Source organism: Labrus mixtus, chromosome 11 (assembly GCF_963584025.1).
Source record: "Labrus mixtus chromosome 11, fLabMix1.1, whole genome shotgun sequence".
In the NCBI taxonomy this organism is placed as follows: Eukaryota; Metazoa; Chordata; class Actinopteri; order Labriformes; family Labridae; genus Labrus; species Labrus mixtus.
Genome location: NC_083622.1, coordinates 22,904,555 through 22,922,953, shown reverse-complemented (window position 1 = coordinate 22,922,953; position 18,399 = coordinate 22,904,555). Strand labels below are relative to the sequence as shown.

General features: G+C 40.1%; 1 protein-coding gene across 5 annotated transcripts in view; it reads right to left on the bottom strand.

The window, feature by feature from the left end:
• Nucleotides 1-2,150: 2,150 nt before the first annotated feature.
• LOC132984232 (protein MTSS 1-like) overlaps nucleotides 2,151-18,399 on the bottom strand; it is a 45,589-nt gene continuing 29,340 nt past the window's right edge. Inside the window, exons 4-16 of one of the 5 annotated variants that reach the window (XM_061050971.1) lie at nucleotides 18,114-18,198; nucleotides 16,560-16,651; nucleotides 15,373-15,447; nucleotides 9,321-9,478; nucleotides 8,954-9,061; nucleotides 8,708-8,805; nucleotides 6,999-7,263; nucleotides 5,426-5,539; nucleotides 4,819-5,067; nucleotides 4,419-4,622; nucleotides 3,586-3,745; nucleotides 3,202-3,459; nucleotides 2,151-3,114 (exon numbers count right to left, since the gene is read on the bottom strand). In XM_061050971.1, the coding sequence (XP_060906954.1) occupies nucleotides 2,588-3,114; nucleotides 3,202-3,459; nucleotides 3,586-3,745; nucleotides 4,419-4,622; nucleotides 4,819-5,067; nucleotides 5,426-5,539; nucleotides 6,999-7,263; nucleotides 8,708-8,805; nucleotides 8,954-9,061; nucleotides 9,321-9,478; nucleotides 15,373-15,447; nucleotides 16,560-16,651; nucleotides 18,114-18,198 (2,393 nt within the window). In that variant the 3' untranslated portion in view covers nucleotides 2,151-2,587. The remainder of the gene's footprint in view (nucleotides 3,115-3,201; nucleotides 3,460-3,585; nucleotides 3,746-4,418; nucleotides 4,623-4,818; nucleotides 5,068-5,425; nucleotides 5,540-6,998; nucleotides 7,264-8,707; nucleotides 8,806-8,953; nucleotides 9,062-9,320; nucleotides 9,479-15,372; nucleotides 15,448-16,559; nucleotides 16,652-18,113; nucleotides 18,199-18,399) is intronic. The other 4 variants (XM_061050974.1, XM_061050975.1, XM_061050973.1 and 1 more) reach the window with 4 other exon arrangements.

Sequence of the window (18,399 nt, the reverse complement as noted above, 5' to 3'; positions counted from 1 at the left end):
CGTCTGTGGGAAACTCAGGTCAGATTTGACCAAAAGACCAGCGTGCTATTTGTTTGAATCTAATTGAACAAGAGGCCTACTAAAAGAACTGTTGACCAACAATGTACCTTATTTACCAGATGTAAATAACTGAGATACAAACATTTAAGTTCTAATCATCCCCAGGAAAAGATTGCAGTCTGTTCCATCAAGAATCATAGCGAGGCATGCTGTCAGTCATCTTTCCACTCAGTTGATCCAAAACACACCAAACACACAAAAGTATTCACTGAAACCAACAATAACAATCTGATTCAAGAATACCTATTGTGTAGAGATTGCACTGTGTTAACGAAAGTGAAACCATTCTGGACTCGTATACCATTTCCCCCCAAATCTGAACTCATAATACTGATGCAAACCTCTCCGTTATATAACCTAACTTTGACCTGGCAGTCAAAGGAATAAACCTACTTAACTTGATTACAACAATGCAGTGTATGCACTATATGTGTGTTTGAAATAATGGACATAATGAAGTCTCTCCAAAGCGAAGAACATTTCACTTCACATGCACTGATAGATAAAACAACTAATTACTCTGATACTTCATACAAGTATAAAAAATAGACAGGTTAAGAACTAAAAAGAGATTTTAAGAATGAGAAGAAGAAAATAAATTAAAAAAAAGTGTGACTTTCTGGATAAACTTATACAGCTATGTAACATTTACAGTTTTTATATATGTTGTTGTTGTTGTTGTTGTTGTTGTTGTTGTAGTAGCTGTGTTCTCACAGTGCCTGAACAGAAATGAAAATATATCTCATGGACACTAAATGCTTTTGTCTTAAAATGCTGCAGTTTGAGGGAAAGGTCCTCTTAAAGCCATATCATCCGAAATATAACGGAATACATTCATATGTACATATGTTGATGTTTTTTACTTAATTGTAATAAAGATTTTAATATGTGTAGTGTTGAAGAAAATTGTAGATGACACGTTAAAACCAAATGAATCAAAAGGGCTGAGCATGCAGGCTAACATGTCACATAACAGTAAGAAAAACAGTATGTCATATAACAAATCATAGCACCCTACTGATGAGGTTCAAATCCGGCAAAAAATATTTGACTCATGAAGTTTTATATAACCTTAATTAATATTAGTATATTAAATGTTGAGTTTTGATATGCGCGTCTGTACTTTGACATTCATTAGTAATCATATTCGTTATGATCGCACAGCAGTTTGCAGTATGGCTAATAAATGCTGCTACACAAAAAGGGGATATATATAAGGGCTTATATAGAAACACAAACTACTGAGGAGTTCTACAAAGCTCAGCCAGTAGATATTGCGGATTTAATAAAATAAACACTGGGAAAACATGCAACATTAAAACCAAATTCTGGCAAAGGGCTTTGATGATGATTCTATAAAATCTTGCTTCAAGATGTGAGACTAAATGATTGTGACTGTGGAGAAGAGAGATAAACAGCATAGACACAGAAAGTGAGAAGCACAAACACAATCCTTGACATGCAAAATTATTTACAAATCATGTAAATACTTAAAACAACTTCAACAAAACAGGACGCAAATTAAAGTGTCTGAATGTCAGGGCATCGACAATGTGACGTTCAGGTCACACTGTTGTCTCGCACACCTTGACTTTAACACAAAGTCCCGTTGTTACCGTCGGTAGCTTAGTGAGGAGCTTTCTGTGTTAAGATTGGCTCTGTGGAAATCTTACATATTTGAACTGTTAGTGGAAGACGGCTTTGACAACACAGCACCCTCCTGCAGCCTTCGGGGCGTCCCTCGGAGTGAGCAGTCCATACTGCTGAGGGGATGCCAAACGGTGCAATGCAAAGACATTGGAGCCAGTACTTTATAGTGCACCTTATTATTGCTCTCTCGGCACTGCGTGGTACTTGAATTTCTCGTTGCACCCCTTCTGCCAAGCCACTTGGCAGATGGAATGCTTTTTTGTCCCACGGTAGTACACTGCACTCCCTACGCAATGAGTGTTTACATATAATACACACTGTTTATTTACACTGAGAAGAGGCATTGACACGGTCCAACCCTCTGCTTCAAGGAAAACACTGGAAACAAAATGTGTGAACTTAATCTTTCCTGTCCTCGAGTGTAATGCTGATTTTGTTCCTCTTCTGGTTATTTGCAAACAAAAAAGCATCCGTTTGTATTTCATAACACACCTGTGGGCTCGGATTTGCATCACCACCTTAGGCTTAGGCCTTGAGATTGTAAAGGCGTGTGATCCACTTCAGGTCCAAAGCTGTATGTTTAACAACCTCGCTTTACACATTTTCTACATCATTAAAACCCAAACGATACCTGAACCAGAACAAGAGACTTTCTGTATGCATCTTTCTTCTGAATCATTAAAGATGGGGAATTCAAACAGAAGGAGATTATGCTTTATGTATAACGAATGTGTTTGATTTCTCTTACTAGCATAAAGACTTTTTTTGATTCTGTACAACACATTTCTATCAGCAGCATTTTGTCTAAAGCCTTTGACCCAAAGGGAGAGCCGCACTCCTCTTTGACGCAAGATCACATGTTTCTTGTGTCATGTGATCATGGGATACGTGGTGCTGAGCGGTCGTTGGTGAGGGTTCTTTTAAGCTTGACCCCCTTGCGGATGGCCACTAGCATGTTGCCCTCTGAGCCTTCTCCTCCCTGGTGGTCCTCTTCTCCTCCGTCCTGCCCTGGCTCTCTCTGCAGGTGCTGGGGTACGTTGGGAGGATTGGTGGTAGCCTGACCACTCCAGGACATCATAGGCAGCGTGCTGGCATCCCCACCTCCTGCATATGTTGGAGAATCTGGGCTTTCATCTCCACCTCTGGTCTCCTCCGCACTCCTGCTCCCATTTACCACTCCAGGCAAGTCGGGCACTGTGGGGATTTTTACTGGGATAACAGGAGTACGAATATGGATGGGGCCAGTGCCCACAATTGAACCTGAGCGGCGGGCGGAGGGTTTTGAGGAGGGGGTACGGCGGATTGTGGCAACTCCAGGAGTGACAATCACTGGACCATGGCCTGAAGAATAGGAGCCAGGGGCATTGTGGGATCCAGAATAAAATGCCTGACCTGAATTTGAGCCTGCCATGAGAGAGCACAAACATAGATTATTTTTTCAAGATTTTAGAGAATTATATCCAATTGTGACAATATCTGTGTAGTCTGTACCTGTAGGGGTAGAAGGATAATGCCCGCCGTGGATGGGTGTGGATGGATAGGGCCCTGCAGGGTAGGCTCCCTGACCTGGGTAAGGAGCCTGCGTGCTGGGCAGGCCGGCTGTGGAGGCCGGCCGTTTGCTCTGAAACATTAGTCTGTAAGACTGACTGATGTCACTGTTTCTGGGGATGGTGGAGGACTTGTCAAAGTCTGACTGCTGCTGCTCAGGCTCCTGATCCCCCGCCATGGAGAAGTAGTCATAGTCTGATACTAGAAAGCACAAAGAGAGGGGTAAACGATGCATTGACACCAGCAAGATATTGTATGAAACAAGAGTAAAAAAACAGGTGACAGTTTACTAAACAATTGAGGACTATATGATAGACATTGTGTTACCTTGTGAAGGTATTGTGTCCTCTGAGCAGCAGGGTGTGTTGGTCTGTGTACTGTAGCCACTTGAACACTGGATGGAGTCTCTACTGGATCTCTGAGTGTCCAACTCCAAACCTCTGGTTAAAGCCAGAGCCAGTTCCTCATGGGCGTCAATATCCCCAGCCTGGAGCAATCAAGCAGTGAAATCAACATTCTGTAATGGGGTCTGATGGTCTGACTGTCTGGACACAGCCAGGTACAATTCATTTAACTCATTACAATTATTAGGTACAATTGATGTCACTAAATGGGAACATTAGTGGTGAGAGGCTTATTCATGTGGTCTAAATGCCACGACTGTGAAAACATTGGCCTGCTGGGAGTTCATTGTGAGTTTGCCTTAAACTAAAGAAACACAGATGGCATTAAGTGTACACTGACCTAAGTCTGTGTGCTCCGTCCAGTACGTGTAAAGATAAGAAGTAATTTAATCACCCAGTAATTCTTGTTTATCGTGGCAAATTGCCATCTGCCATAGAAAACTACAAATGTTTTCAAGCACAAAGTTGAAAGTTAAGAGGCATAAAGGGGGAAAAATGTCTACAGTCATTTTGAGCTTCTCTTAATTTAACATAAACTTGCAAAAAGTATAGATCAGATGTATAAACAATTATTCTCTATTCAGTTCTCTTTTAGATTTCTAAAAAAGGAAATGAAGAAGTCTGATCTAAAATGGATTATGTGCTATGAATAACAAAAACATTGTGTAATGAGGACCTAAATACAGAAAAAATGCTGAATGACGGCAGACTTTTTATATCAGAAGTGGAAAACACAAACAGTTTGAATGATCTGACCTTGATAGGTGCAGCCATGATCCTGTTCTTCTCCTCCACTGATGCAGACGTTTGAAGAGCCGCTGAGGCTGGTACTGTAGACCCTGGGATGTTACCATTACTCATACCACCATTACTGTCTACTACAGCTGGGGCCTCCTTGTCTTTCTTCCTCCTCAGTGTGTTAACCATTGGCTGATCATAGGGGCCTGGCTTCGCCCAGTCCTATAAGAAAAGAGAGGTCAAGGTGTAAATATCACATTACTTTGCTTCTGTCCTCTTATTCATCTCTACACACATCAAAAGTATAAAATAGGCAAACAGTTGATTTAAAAATAATGTAAATGACATATGTTGAACAAACTGTTTAAAAAGGAGGATGGGAGCAAGATGATCATCAAGACCAAGGTGATGAACAAACCTTCCAACTGGGGACCCTTGATGAAGGCACCATGGGGGAGCCCATTGTGCCGTATTGAGGGTAGTCTGGCAGTAAAGCTGAGGCGGGACGTGACCATGAGCGAGTGGGGCAGGAGGTGGAGGTGGAGGATGAGGAGGAGGAAGGTGGGAAAAAAGGGAAGGCGGTGCCTGATCCTGAGCCCAAACTCCCCCCATTGCTATGCAGGTAAGGGGAGTTTGCCGGACTGTAGTGGTCAAAACCATTGGACAGCTGGATGTGTGTGCAGGATATTAACAGAAAACAACAAAATACAAGGGGATACATTAATTAAATGATATACAAAGGAAAATGACAACAAAAAAATGACCACATCACTGAAGTGAAATAATTAAACAGTACAAAAAGAAACATGGATCCAGAGGAATAAAACAGAACAAAGGAAACTGTCATAAATGATGATCAAAATCATAACTGGAGAACTTGATGTGCATGCCTGGGAGTAGCAGGTGATGAACTTAAGTTGATGTAATGTACAGCCAAGTTTGAAGTTAGGTACAAGAAAGCTGTAGTGCATGTAGTAGTTGTACAGTACAGACATGTATGTGAAAGAGGGTTAAGCGTGTTTCACCTGGTCAGTAGCGTGCTGAGGTGCAGTAGCAGCAGCTAGAGGAGAGGGGGAGCTGCAGTCACTGTGAGGCTGCCCAGTCTCTGACACCTCAGAGGACCTGGAACTGGGACAAGGCTGGAAAAGCAAAGGGGCAGCAGCAAGAAGCCAGTGAGATGAGACCAGAGGGAGAGAAGAGGTTAGTGAGGGGGGGGGGTGGTGGTGGTGGAAGAAATTGAGACAGATAGACATGTGCAGAGGGGCAAAAAAACGCAAAGACAGACATGTCAGCAGGTAGACAGAGAGAAGCAGAGAGAAGCACTTTGTTAGAGAGCAGCTGCAATTTTTCCACAGTCCTCAGCAGTTAGTGAGGAGTACAGACAAGTGACCATAAAGGTGGCAGAGAAGGTGCACTGGGAGTCATACCAGCATTAATTGCTTTGACATCAGCAGTACTGTAGCATTGTTAAATAATGCACAGGATAAGTTGTCTTTAGGATGTTGAAAGTACTCTCACAAACACGTGTTAAACATTTTATCAGGGAAATATTAGCAATTAACACCCGTGTTTGTAATTCATACTTAATTCATGCCTATAAAGGGAAATAGTTGTTTTGCTTGTGGTCCTTCAGAAGCAGATTAGAGGTTGGGTTCAGCTGCAGAGCACCAACCACACCGTTATTAAAAATGTATGTAAATGAAAGAAATCCACATTGACTAGAATCTTTGGCCTTACCAGTCAAGGGTTAAGGAGTAACCCCGGTAAATCCTATTTAGCCATGAAAACTTTTTCCAACATCAACTACGGTAACCTTAGAATAAGGCATTGAGAGGGCTAATCCTTGAGACTGTACTGTAAACAGGTCACGAATGAATTTGCCAAACCACTCTCTCACTGCATCATAAAATCTTGGAGTCTAACTCCACCACTGTGTCCTGGATAGGGGAACTCTGGTTGCTGGCACCTTACAAAACGCCATCTAATGCAGCCAGCCGCTCTCATGGTTGATCTCAAACCACAAAATCCGACACAGACAATCCCCCTGACTATTACATCGATAATTACCCAAAAAGTCCATGTCAGATGGTGCAATAAAAGTGACACAATGAGACCTGCTGATAGAAACATGCCCTCAGCGAGTGGAAAGCATACTATTGACGCTGAAATATATAATTTTACTTTGATACATTTAATGATAATACATCAAACAGCATGATCAGGCCCCTGCAAGTTTAACCAAACCGCAGTCTGTCACAGCAGTCGACTCTTTAATAGCAGGATAGGGCTGACCTGTTTTGCCCTGGGCTAGAATGGAAGCAGACTAATTTCCTGTACATTTATGTTATAATAATAGTAGTGAAATGACTTCACCATGATCACATACACTCTCTGCTGCCAGCTAACTGCCTCCCATAGTGGCTGGGGAAATGTGTGAGAAAAGACTATTGTCGATTGCTGATTTGGGGTTTCTCTCTTTGTTTCTGAATACAATAACCTATAAAACATAAAGCATTTCTTGGTTTTACAGCGTTGAACTTTAAGCTACTTTAAGCTACGATGACGGTTACATGTGGGTCCCTGCCGTTTATTTCTTACCTTTGTTTCAGCTGGCATTGGCAATGATGATTTGCACGATGTGTATTGGTCCTGTGATGACGAAATGAAGCCTGAGTCGTGGGAGGAGATGCTAGAGAGCCGAGCTGGGGTCTGCTGGGGTAGGGTAGAGCTGCGGTACCGATGGCGAGGGGGATGGTGGTGGAAGAGGTGGTGTGAGGAAGAGGAGGAAGAAGAGGAGGAAGGAGAATGAGAGTGGGAGCCACTGGATCCCCTGGAGTCACTACTGTTAACGCTGTTCAGACTACTGTGAAGGGGGAAAGGGCGAGGGATGAGGGAAGGACCAGAGGAAGGAGAAGTTTGGCAGTGACAAGCGGGGGGGGGGGAATCAAAGTGCACCCATAGACATGGATTGAAGGAGGATGGTTGGACAACAGGAATAACAAGGAGAGAATGGATTGGGGGGAATGTGGAGGAGACAGGGTGGGAAACAATTAACACAGCACACCAAGATGCAGCAGGCAGTGACTGTGGCCGATCCAGTCAACAAAACAAAACAACATAAGAGGCATGATATCATAATGACAATAATTAGAGGCTGGAAATCAAAAGATTTCATGCCTTGAAACAGCTGTTTGAGAGTTTTTACACAGAGATTACGCTGAGCTAATTACACTACAGTAGTGGAATTATTGAGGACTAGTTACTGTGTAAATTAAAACCTTAAAGCAATACAGAAGTGATAGATTGAAAACCCTGTCAAATGAAATATGCATCAAAATAAGTAAATTATGTAGAAAGAAAACATACAATGCAAAAAAAGCAAAACTCTCTTATTCAAGCTTTACTTCAAAGTCTGTGAAAATTATAATTACAAAGCATCAAAACCAAGAAAGCAGCTGTCTCAATGATTTAGTCATTTCATGAACGATTGGTTGAAAGCACAACAACAAAAAGTCTTGTTTTGGGGTGAAACACTTAAATTGCTCTTTTATAGTGTTTCAACAGACTGGAAGGCATTTAAGCTTTTGATGAAATCCATTGTCTTCAAAATTAATATCCCAAAGCTTTAACATGAGAAATGCAAAGCAATACCCAACCCAGGCAAAAACACATTTCTTTATTCAAACCAGAAAAGTTCAAGAAAAATTACAAACAAAAAAGAAGAGAGGAGAGAGTGTAGAGGACATGGTCTGAAGAGCTACAACTAATCAAGTCTAACCTACCACATTATATATCAAACATTGTCCTTGTGCCATTCCTTTAAAATGTAGTTAAATTCAAGTGTAACCTGCTTAGGTGAATCATAAGCCCTTTTCAGAGAACAATTTCGCAACAGCGCCTTCGCACCCTAAAAACAGCAGTCTGAATGGGGCTATTGACTACCAATGCAGATGAAGCACAAATACAGAAATGAAGATGAAGGATATGCTAACTACTCCAGCTTAAATTGACCACTGGGTGGCAGACATAGATTGGGCAACACAAAAGTTTTGATTTTCTAAGATGTCTCCAAATATAATTCACAGCCATTGAGAGGGTTTGGGATCCTTTGTGCATACATTACATGCTATGATTAAACCTCTAAATTGAATGTTTAAAAATATTTGTTCCTCATATTTCAGTTCAAAAAACTGTAGACATTTTATTTTATATTTAGTGTCATTCTGAAATAAAAAACCCAGATGTGTCTGTCCATTAGGTAAACTACTTTGTGGCTGTGAGTCTTGTGATTGGATGTGGGAGCCTACCTGCACATGCTGGACTTCCTGGACATGGTGGTGCTGGGAGATGAGGGTGGCGTTTGGTAAGACCAACCATAGTCTGAGCCCTTCAGGTCCATAATCACCTGAGAGGAAGATAAATAGTAGTCATACTTCTTAGTTGCACCTGTCAAGGTGAAAGGCACTAAACTAATCCAAATAACTTGACCTCAGGTCAGTTGTTTCAGTTTAAGTTAACTGTCCATGGGCTGTCATCTTTGATAGTTTTCTCACCTGTTCACTGGCAGGAGGAAGCTTGTGTGGGTCAGAAGTCAAGGCTTTGAGGTCATCAGATATGGTCTGGAGGTGGGTGACCTCTCCCAACATAGAAATCTCCTCATCCTAGAAGAATAAATGGCAGAGAATGAAGTATATATCAAGAGCTTACACAATATAGAAAAAGTCCTCTTTGAGTGAAACAAGAAGATCTGGAATGGTGGGTGATGGACAAAGTGCATAAAGGTACGTACAAGTAAAGCAATTCAATAAAAATAATGAATTGAAAATCACCTTCACAGTCAGTAAAACAAAATGCAGAGACAGGTTGAAGATTGGACTTTCTAAAGGCTTTAGTCCTTCTTTTACACATTACTGTACTCACCACTACGGGCTGCAGCATGGCTACAAAACAGCAGAATCTCTGCCTGTCCTCTATAAGAGCCTTCCTCAGGGCCTGTTTCTCCGTCTCTTCCAGCAGGATGTATTTATCACTGACATCCTGCATGGCGCTGTCCAACTGGGGCTGGATATCACCTCGACCTTGGAAACGAAATGGAAATATAAACAAACACATGAAAAAAATAAAATACATCACAGGTATAATGAGATTACCAACTCACGAGGAAACACATGACTGGTTTATTTACTACTACTACACAATGTTTACAGATCTAGTTACTATGGTACGTTGGAACACAAAGCCTTTTCACTACAACACAAACACTACAAAGAACAGAGTTTTGCTACTGTAACATGCATGAATATTTACAAACAATATGAATACAAAGCCATGAAAGTATGATGAGTTTTCATTACTTCTGCCTGGAGTTGGCTCCAAGTGTTACTACAGCTCTGAATGTTATCTTCTCACTGTGCATTTGAATGTCCCTACTACGTTTTGGCTATCACCTCCACATGAAGGGCCACTCATGTCATGGAAGTGTTTCCTATTGTTTGCTCAGAGGTAGTCAGAAGGTTACCAACTTTAAAGTCATCTGTTGCTTATCCTCAAAAACTTCAATCTGCTGTGAGCGGATAGCTAAAAGTAAAACCTTGTGTTGAGTGTGTAAAGGTGTGTGTGTCTGCATACATTTGTGCATGTTTCTGTGAGAGTGTATGCGTGTTGGTCTGGGTGATTGAGAGGACACCCTGAAGCCAGCTCAAGCCCTCTTGAATTCCCTATGGAGGCAGGAAGGCTGGAGACTGTGCAAGTGGACTTATTGTGGGCCTCAAAAGCATTATCTAACCACTCAAACTACTCGTCCTCAAAAAAGCTATACACATACACACTCTTGACTTTGGTACATCAAGGTCAAACCCACAGTAAGCAGCACTGTAGTCTGTCTGTCTGCTCTTGTGTCTAAGCAAAGATAACAAACTGGTGCCCGACATTGACGATTCCTGAGAGGCCCTATATAATGCAAATTAGTATGAAGGAAACACTGATAGAGTTCCAGGGGCGAATTATCTTCACGTTAAATGTAAAACAAAAGGATGTGTGTATAATGTCGAAGACAAAGCTTTAGCTCTTTTCTCTCTGATATGGCAGTACAATCTATACATTATAAATCATTTGGGAAGCTCTGGTTCAGCTGCTTTGTCTTACCATCGGTTGACAACTAGACCACAATTAAAGGGACAATAAACAATGGCTGCTTTAAATGGAAAAGCACACATTGGAAACTCTTGCTGTTATTAACTGAGTTCAAGATCGTTCAAAAGTTTCCATATATAAGATATCCAATAACCAAGCTTTGTTTAGTGTCTGTCACACTGAGAGGAATGTGAGTTATGCGAGTGCTTATGGCAATTCCCACTATATTACACTTTGGGGACCATACTGATGAGTAAATAGAATGGAAAGTTCAAATTGTAGTTTATATTTTCAAAGGGGCACTTTTTGAACAAATAAGTATTCAATTACATTGTACAAGGTGGCTAGACAGGCCTCACTCATTAGTCTGGTTTCCACTGCCGGACCAATGTCTGTATTATTCATAACCCTTCAGGCAATATGACTCTATATCAATGCTGTTGCCAAGGAAAATGTGAACAATGCTTTAATCAAGAGTTGTAAACAGCTGGGCTTTTATAATTTAGTTGAATTAAAACCTTAATCAATTAATTCAATTGTTTCAACTCCGTTTTGCAGAATGCTTACTTAATACTTGCTACAAAGAACAGTCATTAAGGTGACATAAACCAAAATATACGTCACATCTCGTTTTCTTTTGAAAACATGTGAGGAGTTTTTTTTAGCTGGTCTTGAAAAAAGACTGAAACCAGTACTGATGCATCTGCAGACAAGACCATCAGCGACAAGATTTATAATGTAATTTTTTTTATGCTTGTTCCCACTGCTTTGAAGTAAGTGTCAAATGAAGTGAGTTAAAGCAGCATGTCACAGAAACAGCCTCTGTTAAAATTTTCCACTTCAAAGATTCAGTGAGGGATATGATTGACTATTACAAGATGGAAGGAGGAGATTTTTATTCAGAAAACAGGACTAACACTTTGAAATATACGAGGTGCTGCTTTTTCAACAGGGGACGCCAAAATCCACACAAATCAAGAGTTTCTCCCAGGATCTGTAACTCTCTTTTAAGTGTGATAAAAACATTTTAAGCTCCAAGCCTTAGTTGGCCTTACTGTAGAAAAGTGAAATTCCCAAAGCCAGAGATGCTGTGGTGTCTCTTTGGCATGCTGTATAATGAAGGTTCCTGCATTCTGGCCACAGTGGTTTTGGATAGACGCTACAGTAAGTTGAGGTACTGTGTCTTAAAAAAAAGCAAAAGATTTTCTTTGTTGCTGTTTTGGTAGGGCCCATGAGAATCTTGACTAGCCGAGCTTAACATTGTCACAATCAGTGTCATATAACTTCTACATGTACTTTTGTTAAAGGTAGTACTATCAAGAAGAAGCAACTTATCATTTTACACACTAACTAATATGAGAACGTTTGAATTTCAAGAAAAATAAGCTATAGATAGATAGAAGATATATAAACTAATTTCCATAAGGCGAACTGAAAAATAATTGATCAACCAAAATCAGTTGTTATTACTCAACAAGCTGGAGACGGACATTAGCATAGATGGAAAAAGCAGAATTGCACGGATGGAGGGGATTGGAAAAACTCACAGGAACACACCTATGCCGTCATATCCTTGCAAGAGATTTCCACTTGTAATCAGGAGACAGGTAATGAGTGCCGAACATAGGATTCTGTTATGTTTCGAAATTGTCTCTACAATGGGTCGTTCCTTGGTTTGTTCACATTCCTGGGTTCAGTACCATGACTTGTGCAACTATGTGAATGACAAGGTCCTGATTGCTACTTCCTGCTTCCCTTCAACCACAGACATACACTGAGGTTCACGGAAGTTCAGTGGTCACTGACTGCATAGTAAACAAATCCACCCTGAAGCATATTTCCCAAGCTGTTTCAGTGTTTCATAAGAGACAATTAGAGATTGGGCTATATACAGTAGACAAACTATTTGGTTTCACACTGACTACTGAGTGTCTCTATGTTACACCCTCAGAGTAACTACGTAACGATACAATGGCGATGCCCTTTGAGTTTAAGTTCATGACGAGTTAACTACTTAGCTTTCCACTTCAAATAGCTGAGGACAGAAAGAGTAGTTCTTGTATGTGTTAGTGAAAATGAAAATAAAGCTTTGCTGTGCACGTTGCTGGATTGTATAGTCTTTTATGTATCAGAACATTTGGGACATGAAATCGACACAAAGTGTCAGAAATCCCACGGGTATGATGCACTTGTTTTTACCAAACTCAACTTGCCAGAAATCCAGTAACTAAGCCGAGGCTAATCTGGAGGTGGTTTACATGGTCTGCACACATGAAGATACATTGTGCATACACACAGAAATGAGATTATCTGAGCTTTCACATGACCAATGATTACATTAGGTTTCAGTCACAGGCTGTTTCTTAGCAAGGCTGAGGTCTCAGGTCAGAAAAACACCCTCACGAGACACATCAAGCATCAGATAAACACAAGCTGACAGAAGATGTATAAGTTCTGTGTGTAAAAAGCATGCTCTTTTTAAAGTTCAATTACTGAAAGAATCAGCTCACTCCTAGACTTAATAATTATTATTTTTTTTGTTTCTGTGACATGGCCATGAGTTTACAGACATTTCCCATGGACCAGATGTAGTGGGGTAAATTAAGATACATTTTCCTAGCTCTAATCACTAGGCTAATACCAGCAGGGGGAATGAGCTACTGGTAAATGCTATGTTATAACGAAATCATATGTTTTATATATTTATAATAAATATTGTTGTTGTCAAAAGAAAAAAATTGTATGAATTATAAGCATTGAAAAAAAGTGTAATTTGTGTCACTAGGTGGCACACTGAAAAGAAACACATTAGTTTCTTTACCTTGAAGTCAAAACCCAAAGTAACAACAGATTCCCATGTGTGATGTGACAACTATAGTCTTGAAGACAATGTCCGAGAAAATTATGGTGAAAAAATGACTTTCTCTAAATGCATCCAAGGTGCTTGGTTAGACATTACAGCCTGGACTAAAACTTGGATAGTGTGTCTAGCCACAGACAGACTTACCTAGATTATCAGCTGCAGTGCAGCATAAGGAGAAGGATGTATCCGAAACACATGGGGACAGTGAGAGGGAAGAGATCCAAGTCAACTGAAACAGTGTCACCACTAAACACTAATCCATCACCTTAGGGTGCAGTCTTTTGTCTTTGGATGCCTGCTATCATTGTAATAAGAAACCAACACAATGCCTTCAATATGCTTCAGAAGGAAGTAACATCATTAAGTCGCCCAGTATCACACAGTACTTAAATAGTGCTTTAATTAATAGTACATTACAGGCAAGCTTAGCTGACCACAACAAGCAAAGCTTTGTAAAATGCTTCTGTAATGTAAGAACATCACCAGTTAAGACAAACCAGATAATTTGATTCTATTAATACTTTCTATTAATCACTGCATTGATCGCCACATGACTGAAAAAAAATCCAAATGTTGGCAGTTTTAAATTTTAAAGCTGACATAATCAAATACTGACAGTATACTGATATTCTGCTGCACCTACACAACAAACAGATGAAAATTGTTGCAAAATGTTGCTATGGTTATTGTTTCTTTTATTGCTGGGTTGATAATCTATTGGTGATTTTACCTTGTATTTAATTATCAGTGTCGCAGAATGCTGCAGGGGAAAGACACAAGTCTCTTGTTGCCATACTAGTAATGATCACTGTACTGTTTAAGTTCTATGCTGTTAGATCCACTGCAAAGTAAGAGAAAGTTCCATGTTTCCCCTCAACCTCTGTTGACTTTAGGAATATAAAACAACCACTTATTTAAACCTGAACACATCAACATCTCAAAACTTACTGTGGAAACATATTTTCCCAGTTCCTTTTATGTGTGGATCATTTTTTACCCAGGTGGGCGAGTGTGTAAGTAGAACCTGAGCCAAAAGACATGCAGTATGAGAAAGCTCCTTCACTCTCGCAGTGTTTACCAAGTAAGGTAATGTTTATCCTCTCTAGATTTGTATAAGTCTAATCTCAGCAAGGGCAAACTCCTTCCATACACATTACTTCTGTCTAATGAAAATGTTGTTTATAATGTTAGGACATTTTCTCATTTAAAATAAAAGATAGCATTTTATTTCACAAGCTGTTTCTTTGCCTGGTCGTGTTTATGACTTCTCTTAATTCTGTAATGCTGACTTTTTGCTGATAGAGATCTTCAGTCATGTACAGCATTCATCAAATTACCACCAAAGCCCAGGTACATCTTGTTCAAGTAAAACGAATAATAGCATTACAAGTCATTCACCCGTAGATTCATTTTTTCTTATCTCCTGGTGTAGCAACTATGAGACAGATAATGACCAGGCTATCAGAGAGGCAAATTTAAAGCTCATCTTTGCTACACGTAGGTCTGGCAGGTTATGACAGACACAAAGCATGTACGGGTAAAGCTCTTTTGAATATTGAGCTAATCTTTTAGCATGGGGGAGTAAAAGATTCAAGTGCCATGCTTTCTGATTAAGCATCAAAAGTAGCAGGGGACAACAAAAGCATTCTACATGGATACAAGTTTTAGGACATATGAGGTGGATATCTTTCTCTAGCATCAGTTTGTAATTAATATGTGACCCCCCCCCCCCCCCAAACAATGTCTAGTTTTCATGCATTCACTTCATCATTAAGACGCTAGTGTATATTGTGTTGTGTGACTCCAACACGATGTCTTGCTCTAAACTGATAATTTAACGGTCCAATCTTAAGCAAAGAGTGTCAGCAGAACATTGTTCTCCATCATTAACAGATTAACTGCCAATAGCAGTAATATTTAGTAAATTCACATCAGCTATTTTTTTAATTAAGAAAATAAATTGCATTCAACTTTTACCTTTCTTTGCTTTCTTTTGAAGTTTCAGGGTGTCTGAGGACTTCTTCTTTATTTCCTGTCGGGCTCTTTTATACTCTGGTTCAGGAGGACAAGGTGAAAAGTGTATTATTAGTGAAAACTTAGTATAAACGTGCAGTTTTTCATACACTTGGTATTATTCTGTGGGACAAAAGAAAAGTATGACACCCTTCAAGGGGAAATGTGCTGATTTTCCACCAGCTACGTGTATATTGATATTATATGTAAATGAACAATGTTTTACTCCCCTCAGTGTTAACTGCAAGGAAAGCTCCCATGTACCAGCAAAACGTCACCTGGCAGAGTTTTCATATGCCTTTTTGTACTACAACCTGTACTTTTTTTTTGCGGATAGATGCCTCTAAGAGAGGCAGCACCGGAAATTTAACATCACGTCCGAGAGCTGGTGAGAACCCAGGTTGAATGGCAGGAAGCAGTCTTATTTTAGATATGGAGGAAACGATCTTACTATTGTAAAGTTGGAGTCAGACATTTGGGGCTACTTATGCACACAGCAGAATACAGTGTGGTGGAATTACTGTGTGTAGAGGAGCTAGATGCCGTGGAGGGTGAAGCAACCCCAGCAGGTAAGGAGAGAAAGAAATGGCCAGCTTGAGCCGGGACAGCTGGTGGTGCTGTAGTAACTGTGTACCGATGAAAATCTTTATACTGCAGTGAATTTCACCTTGCAATTTAAAAAAACATGCGTTGTCTACGCACTATTTTGTTCTCTGACAGGTCAGCAAGCGGAAACTTTTGTACTTTCATTTAAACACCCATTAGAAGCACCTTTAAAGCCTATCCATTTGGGAAGGGCCTGGGAGTGGCATTGGAAGGCAACGAGCCCTGTGCATTCTGGGTGTTGAAGAATTAGAACCCTTTGGGCAGAAGGGTATGACAAAGCCCTTTTTTTTGGAATATCTCTTGCTTTGTAGCACTGATATCATCCCCCCACATTTTTACTGCACCAGACAGTTTAGTTTTATCACAAGTCTATCTTCCCAGAAGAAAATTTCCCATTCCTAACCTATTCTCGTGGTCATAATTCGATAATAACTAGTAAGCTGCTGAAATAACATTATTACTGAAAAAGTGTTCCTTGCATTGCTTTAAGTTGTTGAAGATGTCGTCTGATATATGAAAAGATGAAGTTAATTTGTGTATCCTACCTTTAGCATGGTCCTTGTCCAAAGTGTTGACTCCTCTCTTCCAATCCTCCACCTGTTCTTGTAGAGGGTTGATCAGACCCTCAAGGAAGACCCTGTGATTAACAGCAAAATATTGTTATTTAATCTGCGGTCAGTTTGATTCTGTAAACCAATTATATTTACAGTAAAAAAAAATGTGGTCGCAGGTTCGAAACCTGGTTCTGTCGGCATTTGGTACATTTCATCCCCCATTCTCTCTCCCCACATTCTCTGTCACTCTATATCTGTCCGATCCATTAAAGGCAAAAAGTCAAAAAAATATGTTTAAAAACAAAATGAAAAACTCATTGAGTGATACATGGATAAACTATCTTATTTTAAATAAACAAATAACAATACTACACATGAAGCATACCGGTATATGTTTACCATCCAGAAACTTTGTTTCCATGTTTTACGGCATGCTGAGCACGGTTTGTCAGTCTGTCACCTGTTTATAAACTAGCAGACAAACCATCAGACATAAAAATCATTAAGTCTGGAATTTCTGTCTAACACTGTATGGCCTTTTTTGTCAATCATTTACAAGGTGAGAGAAAGGGAGAAAAACCGTAACTGAGAGAAGAGAAGAGATTGCTGATGTCTGACTGAGTGTCACAGGAGGAAGTAAGAAACTGGTGCAGTCTTGTCTGTCAATCATTACCTAACAGTGCCCGTCTTGTATTTGTGAGTGTTAAAGAGGCTGGGTATGAGGAGTAGGGAGCTGAAGGCTTAATGCACACAACTAAAATTAGACCTCTCCCTCTTGCAGACATTTCTCAAGTGTGTGTGTCAGTGGGTGGGTGGGTGGTGACCACAGCCCCCCTGTGTCCAGCCCTTGCTATGGAGATCCAAGTGGAATCTGTACTGAAATGCCACCCAAAATTAGAGCGCCCCTTGTCTGCATAATGTGTGTGTGTGTGTGTGTGATGGAAAGAGAGAGGAAGAGCTGTGGTGTGTGGACTACACTGAAACATTACTGATGCTTGTGTTGCCAGACAAATCGTCTCTTTCCCAGCATTTCACAACCAGAGGCATTCTCACCCACACACACACTGAATGTCTAGAAACGGTAAAATAAAACTTTATTTATATACACTATTCAATGGTGAAAGTATGCTAACTGTGACCTACTAATATGGAGAACACTGTAATAAGAAATTAACTCTAACCATACTAGAAAGTTACCTTTGAACATTTATCATTATAGTGCTGATATTTTTGTCAGAAGTGAAAAAAAAAAAAAAAGCAAAACTTTTATCACTTGAAATTGTCAGAATTGAAATGTGTGAGGAGGGGACGTTTTTTTAAACACATAAACTCCTGATTAACTGTCCCTATTTAGCTCAGCCAAACCACTTTGATTAAATTTATAGGGAAAGAAAACCCTGCTCTTACCCAACCCCATTTACATCCCCGCCAAGCATTCAGCAAAATTGCATGAAGGATATATCATATCAGATCCTGTATGTTTACAAATGTTGACAGTCTGTAAAGCAGGAAAGTAGAGAAGGTCAAATGTATAACGTTGCTTACATGGAGAACTGTTTGAGTTTAGCCTCTATGCTGCGATGTCTCATACACATTCTGGTCAACGCTGATCCAATGTCCCTGGTCCCACCTGAAAGACAAAAGGTTTAAAATAAAATTACAACATGTGCTTTTATTGTGATCATTAACGATAGCCAAACCTCAAATATTAATCACTAAAACGTATTGGTAAAAGGGTAGGGTCAAGCAGCAGGCTTTGGAAAAAGTTGTAGTTGTAACACTCACTGACCCCACTGTCCCTTCATTGTGGATGAGAACTGTGAGAATCAGT